This window comes from Crassostrea angulata, chromosome 7 (genome assembly GCF_025612915.1).
Source record: "Crassostrea angulata isolate pt1a10 chromosome 7, ASM2561291v2, whole genome shotgun sequence".
Lineage (NCBI taxonomy): Eukaryota > Metazoa > Mollusca > Bivalvia > Ostreida > Ostreidae > Magallana > Magallana angulata.
In genome coordinates, this window is record NC_069117.1 from 47721264 (window position 1) to 47738596 (window position 17333).

Consider the following 17333-nt stretch of genomic DNA (forward strand, 5'->3'; position numbering starts at 1 on the left):
GTATTGAACATACCTTTAGGTTAAAATTCAATGATTCGTTTAATATATATTGTTTTAAAAGATTTTTTAAAAACCCACCAGATTTATTGATACTTTAATTTTTCAGTAGCCTGTCCGACCGCGTATGGGCATTTTACACGCCTTATCCACCCATCTTCTTAAAAAGAAAACCCATCGACTTGAACAAATTGATTATTCATATTATTTGAAAAAAGTCTGGACATGTACATGTATTTAATAAGAATATCTTCTTGTTTTAACAAACATTAAGCTACAGAACGGAATTTCATCAGGTTTTAAAAGTTGACTGCTTTAAAACATTTGCTAGCATTTGAAGTCTTCAACTGCACTTAAAAATGTCGACTGTAACTGAAAATGTTTTATTTTTCGTCTGTAAACATGCAAAAATGCCGAAGCGAAAAAAGGCAGAGGAGTTCCGCAAGGGGTGTGATACGGATCCGTATCAGCCCTGGAGGGCTGATAACCTGTATCAGCCCTAGAGGGCTGATAACCTGTATCAGCCCTGGAGGCCGATACGGATTTTGTGATGTCATCTGTATCACATGTGCAAAAAACCTGTATTTATTACTGAGTATGTAATAAAACAACATATAATATTTAGTCACGGCAGTTTCATTAATCAGCCTTCAGGTACATTTGTCGTATTGTACTATAGTATTTAACTATAGATTTATTCAAATCATTTGAATTAATTTGGGAAAGTCACATGTATATATTTTATCGCTTCTCGGTACACTTTAACACGCATAATTTACTTGCTACATTAAACTTTTCTAATAAACTTACAACAAATATTGATTAATTATTCAAAATTAGTTTTTAAAAACACCAAACAAACAATATCGAAGTTGAACGCATGTTTTTGTGACCGTACAGCTGTGTATATAAAATTCATTTTATTCTTTGCATGTACTATACAATAGATCTAGGGTTCGCAAATCCCGGCAATATTTCCGGAAAGCTAGAGTTCTGTAGTTCAGAAGAATACCACTGTCATCTATGAAGCACATTTTTGCCTTCATGTTTTATTATTTATCGCAAATATAGCATGGATGTATACGCTACGGCCGATGTAGCATTTCGTTGAGTGATGACACTTTCTAACTTTCGATTGCGAGTCGCAACAAACTGGCGCATTTATATAGGCCCGCCTATTTGTAAATGGAAACAAATGCCGAAGAAAGCTCATGGTAGAGTTGTACTCGCGAGTTAAAAATTATATGAGAACAAAAGGGGCGATATTTACGATCATGTGTACATTATGTTATCTTTTAGTGAAAAAATCTCCCCAAAAACCAAGGAAAAGGTTCTCTAATAGCAGAGACGGGTGCATATGGATTAAAGTCACAGATTGTACTTCGCTCATCGAATTGCGTTATTCAGATTTTTTTGTGAAAAAATTCGTCAGAAACTGTTTAGTGAACAAAATTATTATTATATCTTACATTACCGTTCACAATGTACCATAAATGTATATTGAATATTGCATAAGTTGAACCGATTGTTTTTTCTCATAAAAAGCTAGCGTTTGCTACAAAGAGAAATCCATAAGACGTTTTACAGCATATGTCTTTAATCCCTTATTTGCTTACAAAAAAACTGACCTGAAAATCTCTGAAACATTGTAAAATGTGGTTTGCTTACATGTAAAATTGTAAAATGGCAACTCATTTGCACGTGAATTGATTTTACAATCCGAGGTCGATCGATTAGCGTGTTTGAGAGAAAGTCAGCAGCAAGTTAAGCGTCAACATCAGTAATGAATATTTTCTGATGAATATTGAGGTGCCTGTAATAAAATTAATGTTCCTACAGACTGAGTGGGTTACAAAATTAGGTAAATCACAGGTCAGTCCAAAATTAAATACATTTGTATCGTAAACAAGTTTTTTGTCTGTTTGCTAACAAATGAACACTTGTAGAGGAAAGTGTGCCATTGATCGGTTGAAGTTTAATAAAATGTGATTTATGTAATATTCACTGTCAGTATCTGTTGTGAATTTTTCAACAAAATAAATATTCTGCCTGAACTAAAACTAATGCGTTGAAAATGACTGAATTTATCGATGAAGGCCAAGCATAATTGCCGAAATATGAAATGGCAAACCTGTTTAAATAGTGTGTTTCTGACAATTGTTTACATCATAAAAAACAAGAAGCGATTATTGTGAGATCTCTTAGCCAATTATTGTACTGTAGTGATATAGTTTATGCAGTCCTGATAATGAGTTTGACGTCACAACTGGCAGTTGGTGCATAAATTAACGATACCGCGTAAGCAGACACGGTAACGGCTCATTTAAAATAAAACACAATTTCATAAATTATATATATGTACAAAATAATTAGCAGCTATAATGCTTAAAATATCTGATAAGATTAAATTTTGTTCTCATACTGAAATCGACACATAGATAAAACATTGCCAGTAACACTGCATACCTAACAGAGTTATCGTTTCTTATCCGCTAAGGTCATCGTGAGAAATACTCTTCCGGTCAGGACGGTAGCAATAGACCGTGGCTATTATCATAGCCACCGTCTGAAAATTGTCCGGATGACTTTAGTTATATAGTAAGCTGGCGAATCTAACTACATCAAGTACAGGCAATATTAAGAACCTACTTCAAGTGATATATATTTTACTATTCCTACTACTGTCATGCAATGCAGAATAATTACATTCCAAATATTTTTTGCATGTAAAGTGTATGAAAAGCTACTGCAGTTATAAGACTGTAACACACACAGGGTACTCAAAGGTTAGAATGACTAGTTTTATTATGACGTCACAAACGTTGAATGCTGTAAAATGCAACGTCACAGAAATTTTGACGTTTAAATCACATATATTTACATTCTACTGTGTTTTTCCATTAAATTCTGTGATCTTCAAATGCCTCTAAATGCAACAAGTAGTCAAAGGTCAAATTGACGAGTTTAATTATGACGTCACAAGCGTTGAACGCTGTAAACTGTAACGTCACAAACGAAAATCAAAGTTCACGCTTGTGGCTGTTACTGTGGCTCTTCCATTAATATTAACTTACCCTTAGGATAAGATAGGAATTTTAAGGTATGGATCACATTTGCAGAAAAGGCAGGAAGTTAAAAAAAATGTAAATATAAGCATCAAATCATGATTTTTTGAAGTATACACTCTCATAACTGCAGCGGTGTGTGTTTTAGCATTTTAAAAACAATAACAATAATGTTGGTTTTTTTTTACTAATGTGAACTCAATTTGTACAGTATGCACACACCGCTGCAGTTATGAGACCGTAACACACACGGGGTACTCAAAGGTTAGAATAACTAGTTCTATTATGACGTCACAAACATTGAACGCTGTAAAAGTTCATGCTTGTGGCTCTTACTGTGGCTCTTCTATTTGCCGACAAGGCAAGAAGTTAAAAAATTGTAAATATAAGCATTAAATCTTGATTGTTGAAGTAAACGCGCCTTACTCAATTTGTATGCACACACCGCTGCATTTTTTAGACTTTACACTTCAAAAAATCATGATTCAAGGCTATATTCGATATTATCGTAATATTAGCTATAGCGTTTTTTTCATATTGTTTACTTTATCCCATAATTTTAAAGTTAACTATTGCTGATACATTCATTTGGTACTCCTAAACAGACTATAATTGGTCGATCAAAAAAGTCTATCGTCTTCAAAAGGAATCGGAGTGTACAAAATTAACTACATGCATAGTTAATGAGGTCAAAGTGGAAAAAAAATTATACATAGCAGTTATTATAATTCTGGTTGACATTGGTGTTGTTCATCTTTATATCTATGAACAAGGAATCAGGAGACGCAAATTTTGGGGTTCCGTCTGGACTACTGTACTACCAGGGGCCCGTTTCTCAAAAAGGCCTACGTCCAGGCGTAAGCTTAGTCCGGACTAAATCAGGGACTAAACCTCAAAACCAGACTAAGTTGCGTTTCACAAAAAGGCGGAAACTTAGTCGGGACTAAATTTGGGTTTAAATCTACGCCTGCTAATGGGTAGGCGTAAGTTCTTAGTCTGTGCACAAAAATGGCGTGTGTTTTGTTTCTAAGGCAACATATACAAAGAATTTTATTTTTTGGTTTGTTTTATGTGTTCTTAAAGAAAACATTCACATTTATTTAAATATTTGTACATGTACGTATAACTTTAAAAAATACCTATTGCTCGATAACTGTTTCTATTTCTAAATAAATTAAGATTAAATCAATTTGATAAATAATGGGCTCACCTTATTAAACGTATGTAATATACTTACTACTCGTAATGAAATTTACCTAAAGTGTGAAGAATGGGTATACCCCGATAAATGATATAAACACAATAATTAAAAAGATGCTTTATTTCTAAATTAAACATGTATTCCCCAACAAGATAGATGTATATAAGTACGAATAGATTATTGATTTTTTTTTAATCAATACTCAGTAAGCATGAACTAGAATTTAATGTTTCTAATCAGATTTGAACCTGTGAAACGAAACTGATTTCAAAATTATGAATAGGAGCAACTCAAAACGTTTACATTTGTAATTTGTCCTTGTGTGTGGTTGTTTGTTCTTTACCTATATTACTGAAAACTTTACAACACGTGTGTATTCTCAATTCCAATTTTTCTCCTAGTATCTTTACAAAACCGCATGAAAGCTACATGTATTTTGGAATGTTTATGAACTCGCATTTAGATACAATCAATTTTTGTTTGTTAAAATATTACTTAAAATATGTTTTAGAAGCGTGCAGAGTGTATATCAATTTTAGATCTGTTGACAAGCGTTTGTCAAGGTTATCGAATATTATAAAATTTCACATGCACACCTTGAATTTTTGGAAATCAAATTCATTAATCTTATTAATTCTATGATTAAGTGATCAATTGCGTTCATATTTAACATCGGTTGTAATTCTTTTAAAATAGGTATGGGGCACATGTACTATCAAAGATCTTCGTGCATATTCATATGCATTGTTTATTTGTACTCATTTAATTGAATTGATCTTTAATTACTTGAATTCATGATAGTTTTGTTTCATCATATTTAAGATGTACGTATATCAAGGGATTTTTTTTAATTTCGAAGTTGTCGACTTGCAATACAAAAGCGTTGTTTTAGCAGTTTTACAACAGCGTGCATTATTTACAAATTTAACTAGCTTGCATTTGTCATACTTATTATATAAATAATTGTAAACACCCCCACCCCAATAACCAAAAGCAGATAAGGAAAAAAGTAAAACACACATGCACTTGTTAAAACCGCAAAGATGCAAAATGTCTTATCCGGAAGGGAATAGGGGATTTTTTTTAGATGCCTTTTCCATTAAACTTGTAAAAACCTTTTATTTATAAAACTTTCTTTAAATAGGAAGGGTGTTCTTAGATAACTGCTTTTATATCTTTATTTTAATCAAGATACTGTATACAGGGTTATTTTGGTCCCGTGTAATTTCCGTCCTTCTACACTTGCAAACAGTTTCACTCTGTCGTGACTTCGCCCAGTCACATAATATTAGATATTGAAAATCAACATAAATTCGCCCGCTTACAACGAGGGTGAAATAAATGAAAATTAAACAGGGCGAATTATTCCCTGTTTATGGTGTATATTACTTTCAACACCCCCCCCCCCCCGAAAAAAACCCCAAAACAAAACAATCGATCGATTAAACCAAAAAACAGGAAAGGGAGTTGGGGAGGCCCCGACCTCAAATGTTGATAATTCCTGTCTTGTGAATTGTTGACTATTGATATCTTTCAAAACTATTATCATTTGAATCGCAGAAAATCAGGAATCGTTTCCATGTCATTGTCTACAGTCTTTCAATATTGGAACAGAGGATGGACAAGGTTCATGTAATATTATTTATACAGTAGATATTTTCGATTTCAGTTTGTTGCTGTTATACTATTGGTCATATTATTTTCTATAAATAATATAGTGAATTGATAAAAAAAGAATCAAACCTCATCTCAGCATCTGAAAATGTCTAAAGATCTACAGTGTCTGTAAAGCATACTTCTCATTTTGCAGACGTATTGGGATATCTACTGTACCTTGTCCCTGTATTCTATAAATATTTGAAGTTAACACGAACATTGAAGTTATTATATAATTAATTTCTATGTATTGTTTCGTTCAATTAATATGTAATATTGTGCCTCAATATCTTCTACAATGCATTTAATTGTCACATATTTGATTTCTGAAACCTCTTATATATGTCGCTTTCATATCAACTGTTTTTCTCTAAAATTTCATTATGTTAAGAAGTGTATAGGCATTTGTTCAACTTTTATTAATATAAAATGTCATGAACAGCTTGAAATATGCACATTCAGTGGTAAAGTATAACATGCGTACTTTCGGGTACTACATGTACTATGAATTGGAAAATTGATCCACCACATATAATCATAGCCTCAAAGCAAAACAAAATACGATGTAAGCATGCTTAGTACTCAGCGGAGATGTCTAAGTTTTTCGACATTTAAACCCTAACTTACGCCTCTTTCAGAAACGCAACTTAGACCCGACTAAATATTGGCGTAACTTTGTTAGTCGGACTAACTTAGGCCCAGATAAACGCCTTTTTGAGAAACGGGCCCCAGGAGCGTAGGGGAAGTCGTACTTTGATGGAAACCCCCACCCCGTCCCATTTGCCACTGTTTTAATTATACATGTTTTAATATAAATGTGACATAATATTTAACATGTGCAAAAACAAACTGTTTTCCTATTAAAGATATGGCGTTTAACATTTTTTTTTTGTAGGCTTCCCTGTTGTTCTAACTATTTTTACGAAAATGGTGAATGTAAAGGTAAATAGTAATTAGTTCCACTCATCACAGATTCCAGTTGTTTGAATCGATTGCATTTCTGTAGGTATTTTCAATTAATTTAATTTAAAAAGTATCTACAAAAATCGTACATATGTATATATTCACATTTAGTTTTATTTGGATTAATAGTAACCGCCATATTAATTGTCTGGTGTTTTATGTCCGAGTCGGATTGTAACATAAACTGGAATGGATCAGGAAAACAATTGACAAATATTTTTTTTTGTTCTTGACAAATACTATGGTATGTAATAAAACAATATATGAATAAAATACATGTAACATGACTAATGTGTTGATTGATTTAGAATGTCTGCCTGGATATTTTGGAATGAACTGTTCTTACCGATGCTATTACCCATCCTATGGTCAACACTGTCAGAATACGTGTGAGTGTAACGTCATTGATTGTAACCATGTACATGGATGTCAAGTAGATTGGACGCAGAAAGAAATAACCACAGGTTGGTACTTTAATTTGATCACTTGTTCAGAAACGATCAATAACAAATAAAAATACGAAGAGTATTGACATTATAAATGAATTCTTATGTAGATTTGTATTCAATTTTTCAGAAACAAAGATTAATACAGGGAACTTTAAAATCACCCGACGACTAAAACCGACATTATTCCACCACCCCTTAAGAGCAACAGTCACTAAATTAGGTAATTAATCAATTGTTCGAGTCAATTTACAGTATACTTAGTAGCAGAATGTTGTTACCATATTAGTATTTAACTTATCATAGTTGAATCAGTTCGTGAAACGAAATACTTCTATTTTTTATCATAAATAATAGTACCATCGGATTTTTTGTTCGCGTTTTGGTAAGTTCTATTTTATATGTGTGTGTGTGTGTGTGTGTTCCTGAAAACCATATTTGCAGCCGTCAAAAGGAAATTGAAGACGTGCAGCTTAATTTTCTGAATAAACGTCTTTGTAATACTTTATGGGTTTTTTTCAGATGATGTTCATGGTAAACGTTTGTTAAATTGTTATTTTATGCTGTTATTCAGATATCGTTAATTCGTGTTTGAAATGTACACTTCGACTGTAGGAAAACATTTTGAATGCTTTTATATTACTATACGATATAAACTGTATGAAAATTGATTGCATATCAACAACGCTTTTAACGAAATGAGCCATCTGCCGACGAGAAAGCGACTGTCTCAGAGAGAGAGAGAGAATGAGAGAGAGAGAGAGAGAGAGAGAGAGAGAGAGAGAGAGAGAGAGAGAGAGAGAGAGAGAGAGAGAGAGAGGGGGGGGGGATTCTACAATAGCGTGCACAGCGGCAAGACAAAGATCTTTATTTCACCGGTGGAGGGTCAGTGCCCATGCACTTTGAATACCGACGATCAAGTAAAACAACTAACAGGGTTTTAGAAAACACGATGTTATACTTTTGCCGAGCGGAAGCAATTATCTTTACATTTTTGAGCAGACTGGTCATTGAGGCAACATGGCTGCATGGAATAGATTGAGTTTCTTTGATGCTTCATTTCTCGTTACCCGCTTGAATAAAGAACAAAAATTCAAATGAAAATACATAAACATTCTCTTTTCTCGGCAATAATTTGTAGCTAAAATAATCATATTTAAAAATGGATTTCTGTAATCGCTGTGGGTGCCTCAGAAGTATGCTCATCATGGGTTGACACTCTTTTTATAGAAGAGTCTTTCCATCTTCACCATCAGTCCAGGGTGGGGTGTTTAATTGTATTGCATTCCTATATAAGTGTTGCAGGTTGGTAGCTTATTAGCTTCCTTGGTTGAGTGCTGGATTCGTATGTCAGATTACCGAAACTTATGTAGAGGAAAACTCTGTCAGTTTCACTAGATCATTTTGTACAAGACAGTCACGTGTATACAAAAGGTTTGAATACAGCACAGATCGGTAATTAAGCTAAATCCCAATAGAGCATGGTTCATTTCATATTCACTAATTCATTAGAGACTAACTGTAAATACACTAAAACTTAAATCACATGCTTTCTCCACCCAATTTGATCTATGTTTTTCCAACGTCTGCTTTTGCCATGTCGTTGTGACGGCTTTTTTTGTACTTCAATACAGAAGAGTGTACAAAGGGAAGTAACTTTAAGTTGGATTTTGTGGAAAAGCGGTAACTTCAAATAGTTGTATGTTAAAGCCAGTGAATATACCCAAGCCAATTTTGGTTGTATTTATTAGACCAAGGTCTTATCTTAAATAAAAAACGTTTATTCCCGCTTTCAATTGCCTGCTTAAAATTAAATTGATATTATTTAATGTGCCTGTTTTTCACTATTTTATAAGCTAAATCTATGAAACACAAACCGATGGTATTGTTATCTGTACATTTCACTGAAATCAATTTATGTGTACAAGTACATTGATTACTTGCTTATAAAATTAAATTAATGATCAATGATCAAACCTACATGCATTTAGGGAGCATACGAGTTATTTACATAATGGTACTATATATGTCATTTTGGCCAGAAGCAAAATGTTTCAATGTCGTTGCTATGGAAACTGAGTATGAACTGCCAAAAATATACCCACAGAGAGTCTTCATATTGAACACTCTTTCAAGTCAGAGAGATAAAATTCAATTCTATGATAGTGCGTGGCCACGTATTTTTGGTATTTACAGAGAATTGATGTTAAAACATAAGACTGATCTGAGCAGAGTTTTTTTTTAATTTATTATTTTTTTACATAAATGGTATAGAAGAACTTTTTAGTCGATTTTAGACGATTAGCTAAACGAATTCATGAAAAATGAAGCAATTAAAAGAAGAAAAAAAATATTTACAATGAGATGAAATATTTTCTAAAAATAATGAAGGCTGTAATGTGTAAAATATACAATAAACGTTGTATGGAGGTTAGAAAAATATGGAGAAGTGTCTGGGTGGAATGGTAATATTTTTCCACGAACACATGTTTTACCATTTCACAAAACAGCTCTTTTCGACCTTTGTCCAATTTACATTGGGTATTATTTTATTTGTTTCAACAATATTTTCTAGTTTACAATACATTTTCAATTTGAAAATTTCAAAGTAGCAATTTTAAACATGAACTGAATGATAGGTAAAGCATGGTAGAGGTTTGATTTAAGCGGAGTAAAATAACACGAAAGCCTAAAAACAGTTCTTTAATATGTAAGCTGACAATATCTGAATCCCTGTTTCTCTTTCTGAATGCCTTCGTCAACTCAATATTCTCATGAATTTAAATTTCACTAAACTATAGCTTGTGATTTTTTGGTTATTTACCTCAGTTTTTTTTTTCATTCCTGGATTCCATTTTTTACAGTCCGAACCTATTTCACGAAATAAAATATGGCAGTACAAAGAACTGTTTTAGGCAGCCATTTTGTAGTAGTGTATTCTAGTATTAGAATTTAAAACGTCATTTGTTATATTTCCTTGTTTATCATGACCAATTCTATTCAAATATAATAACATCAAAGAAGTAGATAGTATAGAAAGCAGGGGGTTTATGTAATTTGTTCTATGCTAATGTTATATGGCATTTTGCAGTGGCGGATCCAGGAATTTGAAAACGGGGGGGGGGGGGGCGCAGTTAAAGGCAGGGGGTCTGAAATCTAGATATTTTGAAAGGCAAAATCATGTTGTCTGGAGGGCCAATTTTTACTTATTTTCCCGTCATTTTAGTCACTAGAAATGTTACCAAAATGTTATGAGACATTTAATTTTGAAGTAACAAAAGCTGCAGAAAGAATTATCTTCACAAGTTTTCACCGATTCACATATAATAGCATCTTCCCTGTTTCGTGTTCTATCAAAATTTGCACCACCATCATCAGATAATATTAGCGAGAACAGAGTGTCAGAGTGATCAGTAAATATTTTTTTACAGGCAAGAACATCGTCAAATATTGGATGATCAGCATAATCACTGGCCCGTATAAACAACTCGGCTGCAACAATAATCCTTATCTTCCAGGAAAGACTCGTATCGCCTAAACAAAATTAAATGATTTTTTTCTAAATATTTATGACTGCATTATTTATTTATGTTTTATATGTGTAGTTAAAGCAATATATACAGTGCACTGTGTCCTGTCGAAACTCAATCAAAATTCAAGCATTTTTTTAACACTGGTAATTTTTAAGCCACACATTTTTAACTTATAAAAATATATATGATATTATAAATTGATAGTACTGGTATTAAAATTTTTGCTTCTAAAAAATGATCAGGAGATCTAGCCTAAAATTTGCTTTTACTTGTTTAATTTCATTTCCAAACACTTCTAATTATTTCATTTTCTATAGCAAGTTTTCAGATTTTAATAAATATTAATTTTAAAACAAATTACCTGTTATGAAGATGGAAACGCAGTTGTACAAACAATTCCCGTCACCGGGAACCTTTTTAGCTTCGTAACACAAATTATCATCAGGAATAAGTGCATTTGCCAGCATGTCTTCTTTCAATCTCTGAAGCATTTCTATTTTGGGACAATCTCTAATGATATCTCGAATACCGTTGATAAGTTGTGCATGAATGACTTGACACTGACTTTTGTCACGATCTAGGACAGACCGCCGAAGTAATTCAAAATTTTCCATGTTATCCATGTTCAATTTGCAGACGCTGCAGCCGAAAGTCAGTCGTACATAAACCGAGTCTTACACAAGAAGTCCACTCGTACACAAGTTGAGCCGTTCCTATTTTTTTTTTAATTACTAAACTATATCGAATGAAATAACACTTCTACATGAATATGCCTACAAATTATAAATCTTTGTATTTTTCATTTTACAAATTGAATTTAATATTAAAGTAAAGCATGACTTTATATGATCAGAAAAAAATCATCCACAAACACAAAACAAAAAAAAAAACAAAACAAAACAAACGGGGGGCCGCGCGCCCGGCGCGCCGGCGCTGGATCCGCCACTGTTTTGGTCCATTGATTAGTTATTGTTTTCAATAACAATCCAATCCACACTTTGCAAAAGGTGTTCCCCTTTGCGGGGTCAACCCAAAGGTCAAAAGGGAAAAACACAACTTTTCCCTTCTTTATACAACCAAATATTTGGGCGCCCTGTGACGAAATCTCTCGGAATTTAATTTATTCCTTCGATGTGTAGGTTGCCCCAAACTTGGGGCAATCCAAATTCACAGCGGAAACGGATTTCTAATGTCAAATGACGAAGTAACAATCCTCTAAACTACAAAGGCTACAGTGAGAAATATATGGGTTTTTCCCCAAAGATGGCGGCCAAGGGACATAACTTTTGTAAAGTGTGGATTGGTCTATATGACATTTTGTCAAACGTCAGAATGTATCACTGTGAAAATTGAAAACGACCAGTAAGTATAAATATTAATTTAAAATAAGTCTTCTTACCAACGATATAAAAGATGTACATGTGTTTATTTATTTTATGGGGGCCGAAGTGTTCGAGTTGTTGGTGTGGTGTTATCCAATATCTCTCTCTCTCTCTCTCTCTCTCTCTCTCTCTCTCTCTCTCTCTCTCTCTCTCTCTCTCTCTCTCTTGTATTGTATTGCATATCATTATCCTTATCTTTTCGCCACCATACTACAAACTTGGACATGGGCATGGCCATTCTGAAATTATATTGAAAGTGACCATGCAAGGTTATTGTACAATTACTTTTAATTGTAGATGTATTTTGAAGTGAATCGCCAAGAGAAATGGGGAATAAACACATGTAAAGTTTTAAATATCTCGCACTGTAGTATTTTGACGATCATTTCTATTAAGTTAATTAAGCTTAAACATGATTAGAAATGCTTAAATGGTTGATTATAATGATAAAAACTTGTTTGAAATAGTGTAATGTACTAGCCAGACACTAGGTTGTCAGATCAATTTATACTTTGCCGGATTCAGTCTGAGTCATCTATTTCATATTTAGATATCTTACCAGAGAAAGACGTTAATGGTAACATAACAACAATTCTCTATGAGAAACATGATGCATCAATTATTCCATCGTTAACTTACCTTAGTTACGTAGCAATATATCTTTATCACCTGCATATGGAGTTTGCTTGCTTGTGATGGTCGTCGTTTTTCGAATTCTCATCATGAAAAAATAGCATTCAATAGTTGATCAAACCACTGTGAGCACAACTATGAGAAAGTCAAGATAGATAGATAGATAAATAGAAAGATAGATCGTTTTCCTCTCAACACAACATATCATTCGTGAAAGTGTTGTGTCATTCTTTTGAATCTGAATATATTATAGGCAAATTTATTTTTGAAAAAACAAAACACAATGTTTAGAATTATTACAACATTTCAGATTTTCTAATGCATGTAATACTAGTACTGTGGAATCAATAAAATTCGTGGGGGCCAATTTTCGTGGATTGCTTAAATTTTACATGTTCGTGGGAGGTAATTTCGTGTATTTTCTTATACCTTCAAAAGGAAATATGATTCTATTACCCTAGTTTATCAGTTCGTGTAGGATATTAATTCGTGGATGAGAGTTATCCACGAATTCCACGAAAACTGAGCCACCACGAAATCTAATGATTCCACAGTATATAATTATACTTGTACAACTTGCTGTAAAACGCTTTATACGGTCGAGTATATCCGTGTCTCTCTCGGATATGCACTTTAACAAGTGTTCAAATGATTGATGTATTAGTGTAAAAATTATATTTCCTGTTCATGGTATATATTCTCATCACAACTGATTAATTTGTTATTTTTCAAGTGAAAGAATGCCAGGAAAACGATTTTCCTGGTTTATGGTTTTTGTAGCTCTTCCATTTTCTTTTAAATTAAAACAAAATGGTTCAACTTACAATGCATTGCTTATGGGAATTTTGAATGTAATGATATGTCAAACAGATGATTGTATCATTGGCAAAACCGAAAATAAAACGTGAGTATAACTTCAGCAGAATTTTATTTTATTTTATTTTTTAAAAAAAACCTTTATTTAAAAATTTAAACATGATATCCATATCCCTATATAAAGATCTTTTAACGTCAACTTGTTCTATTTTAGAGTATCGTTAGAATACTAGTTTTACAGCCCAATTTTGATTCTATATATTTTGAAAGCTAAATGAGAAATGAACAGGTTGGTATCAACGTATTACACATATAATAATTTGTTTGTATATAAATACAAATTGAAAAATGGAGAATTTTGAAATTAAGATAAACATGCTTTTATTAACTTTTTATTCGAATTTATTTAACTGTTGCCCATCCCCATGCAAATGTTTTTGTATTCAAAACATTCCTCTCGTGAGCTACATTTTGTGATATTACTTCGAGATATTTTAAACAGGCAAACATATATACGCTGTTAGGCAAGATTACTAGTAGTTAATTACAAAAATGGTTCTATACTCTGAAAGCAAATATGTACCAGATGCATTTTAGTTTCTTTTTTTAATTTAAAATGCAAAAATGCCACCTTAGGACCGACATCCTTATCTGGCACTGAGGTATATATAACTTGTTTTCACTTAAACCAAAAAATGCTTTCTTTGGTGATTCATTTGGAATATGAAGGTAGCGACATTGCAGAAAAAATACATAACCCGCGTTAGTGGGTTATGTAAATTTTTTCTGTATTGATCGCTACCTTCATAACCCGAATGAATCATCAAAGAAAGCATTTTATTGTTTATATTAACATCTTTCTTTTAGCTAATTGATAAATTGATTATGAAAAGTAAGTAAAATTCACCAAATTACTGTCAATGTACGTAAGTACGTTAGCTAAAAGAAACAGCCAAATCACCTCCTGTAAGACTTTGAGTCTGACATCGTCATGATTATTTTGTGCAGTTTGTGATTTTTTTCTAGGTCGCTGTAGGTTTGGACCAATCGATAAACAGTGCGTGTCTATATCTGTCCTGTCAGTTTCTTATCAGTTTCAGCAGCTGTAGATTTCGACCAATCGATAAACGGTGCGTGTAGATTTCAGTCTGGCTGTTTCTGTAGAGCTATGAATTAACTATACGTAAGAAATAGATGGAATAAAACTTTGTAGATGTAAATATAATGTTGTAAGGGTATTAATAGAGTTGCAACAGAGTGCTGCTATACAAGCAGAATAGGAAGTATGTTATTAACAGTTCGTAAACAGTTTAATAATTTAATGTCTTTATGCATACACTGGCAGGTGTCTTAGTGTCTCCTCCTATTTTGTTATTTTAAATTATGTCATCGCGAAAATCTATTGTATTCATTGGTTAGTTCCTGGAATTGTATATTGGTGATTAGACAGCGGATTAAGAAGGGGTCAAAGGAAATCAGAACCAATCCTTCCGCATAATAAAATGTGCAAAAAAGTCTCAGACTGATATTTTAGACTTGTTGCTGTTTGTTTCGCTACAACATATATTTTTAAAGAACAGTTACGGTTCGTTCTGATTTAAATCTTTTGCTCTATACGCTTATATGAAAGTATGTTAGCCAGATTCTCTCTGGACCATTCTTATAACTATCAACTACATGTACATGTATATGCATAAAATATTATTCATGTAAATGAGGGGTTTTTTTTATAAACATCTTGCAAACATCCTAGCTGTTCGTCTAAACCAATAATGGGCCACATGACGAGTGAAATTTTTATTCGGGATGACGCAGGAAAAAATGTTTTCCTAAGTAAGCTCATTAATGTAAAGGAATGGGGACTTTAGTTTATGCAGAGCAAAATTGTAAAATGCTTTCATAAAAAAAACCCATTAATTGTGTAGCTGAAATAGTAGTTCAGTGGTTTATGGTTTAGAAAGAATGCACTCGTTTGAGCAACGTGGTCCATATTCTTTCTGTTTGTCGAGGTTGGTTAACTGATCTAGTCTTACCCAGCGTCCCCTTCGCCACACGGCAAATAATTATAACGTGTTTCGAGAAGATTTCAATTCATAACTTATCTCAATTTACTTCCGTCTCTTTGTCGTTATAAACACATTTCATTTTCTGGCAGCAGACAACACTATTATGTTGATTCACAAGTGTATGTTTTTTTTAATAGACTTCCATGTTGTACTAACTATTTTTGGGAAAATGGAAAATGCAAAGGTAAATATTGGAAATGTATTTGCGTTTATAAATTATTTCAACCTGACGTAAAAGACCATTTCTGTAATAATATATTATATTACAATAATGAAATAGTTTGTGAACAAAGTGTCAAATAATAAGATTGTTTATCATACTTGGAATCTTAAAAACTGTATGGTAGTTCTTGTTATTTTATACGTGTAACCTTAGAATGTCCGCCAGGGTATTTCGGAAAGAACTGTTCTTCGTTGTGTGAATACCCTAACTATGGTCAACACTGTCAGAATACGTGTGACTGTAACGTCACTGATTGTAACCATGTAGATGGATGCTACGTAAATTATTCACAAATTGAGATTTCGACAGGTTGGTAGATTGTTCTTTAGTAAATACAATTCGTTAAAACCGTTAATTGTATACAAACACCATAGAAAATATTTTGATATCTTAGTTCATCATTACTCAGTACTTTTCACATCTCTTTTATTTTCAGCTGTAGGTTTACCAGATGTTACGCCATTGTTTTCAATTATCACTTGGTCAACGATATCATCAACTGGAGGAGACAAAACAAATAAAAATAATAAAGATAAAAAGAAATCCGGTTTTGATAGTTCAACATTAGCAATTATACTTGTGGGTTTTGTTCTTCTGTGTTTATTCGTATTGACTGGAGTACCATGGATATCAAAGTTCATTCGTAGAAACTGTACATATGTTGTGAATGCAGAAGACAATGATATCTATAGACTAGAAACTGTTTATATGGAAATCAATGCAGAGTCTGATCAACAGGAGTCTCAAACCAACACAATAGGAGCAACTGTCTTAACAAATTCATGTACGTCACTGGATGGAGAGGAAACTAGACCGGAACTTCCGGCAAGAAATAATCAAGATCAAAAGACAAACACAACACACACCAATAAAGACGATGAAACAGATAACGTTCAAAACTAAAGTGTTTTAAATACTTATATTTAAAGTTGTGTCTTTCATTGGTTAATCATCTGCAAACTAAAGTTTAGGTGATTATAGAATAAAAATGTGATCTCAAGACTACAAGACTTTTTGATGACTGATTTTTACCAACAGTACTGAGTAGAAACTAAGGTGCCCTTTTTGCCACATTCTTCTCATAGATGTTTAATTTAGTCTAATAAACATTTCTCATCTCACTTATCAAATTGATTATGATCAGCTTAATATTGCTAATGAAAATTTAAAACTACAAACAATGGTTGATGAAAACACAGTTATAAACAAGGATACATGGGTGAGTAGATCGGTGGACTTTTTTTCCATGAAAATTAATTGTTGTAAGTAATTCAAATTAAACACTGTAATTTTGATCTCAGAATAATATTTACATTTATTGTATCAAAATGAATTATATTTCTGGAATAATT

At 32.7% G+C, this 17333-nt stretch overlaps 2 protein-coding genes across 2 annotated transcripts; one reads left to right on the forward strand and one right to left on the reverse strand.

Annotated features, from left to right (window-relative positions):
- Positions 1-10516: 10516 nt before the first annotated feature.
- On the reverse strand, positions 10517-11721 carry LOC128191657 (uncharacterized). Its single transcript, XM_052863840.1, has 2 exons — positions 11223-11721; positions 10517-10862 (listed from the first exon to the last, which is right to left on the reverse strand). Exons 1-2 carry the CDS (start codon positions 11482-11484, stop codon positions 10567-10569), a joined length of 558 nt encoding a protein of 185 aa, XP_052719800.1. The 5' UTR covers positions 11485-11721; the 3' UTR covers positions 10517-10566.
- Positions 11722-12170: 449 nt separating this feature from the next.
- Positions 12171-16884, forward strand: LOC128191721 (uncharacterized). Its single transcript, XM_052863938.1, has 4 exons — positions 12171-12223; positions 15896-15942; positions 16135-16290; positions 16418-16884. The coding sequence occupies exons 1-4, from the start codon at positions 12171-12173 to the stop codon at positions 16882-16884; spliced, it is 723 nt and encodes a 240-aa protein (XP_052719898.1).
- Positions 16885-17333: the final 449 nt, after the last annotated feature.

What these genes read in the sequence shown, in the direction of transcription:
- LOC128191657 (XM_052863840.1), bottom strand. Translation starts at nt 11,484, where the DNA reads ATGGATAACATGGAAAATTTTGAATTACTTCGGCGGTCTGTCCTAGAT. An exon ending in CGTTTCCATCTTCATAACAG is followed by an intron (nt 10,863 to 11,222) that starts GTAATTTGTTTT and finishes AATTTTGTTTAG; the next exon opens with GCGATACGAGTCTTTCCTGG.
- LOC128191721 (XM_052863938.1), top strand. Translation starts at nt 12,171, where the DNA reads ATGACATTTTGTCAAACGTCAGAATGTATCACTGTGAAAATTGAAAAC. An exon ending in GTGAAAATTGAAAACGACCA is followed by an intron (nt 12,224 to 15,895) that starts GTAAGTATAAAT and finishes TTTTTTTAATAG; the next exon opens with ACTTCCATGTTGTACTAACT. An exon ending in ACAAATTGAGATTTCGACAG is followed by an intron (nt 16,291 to 16,417) that starts GTTGGTAGATTG and finishes TTTTATTTTCAG; the next exon opens with CTGTAGGTTTACCAGATGTT.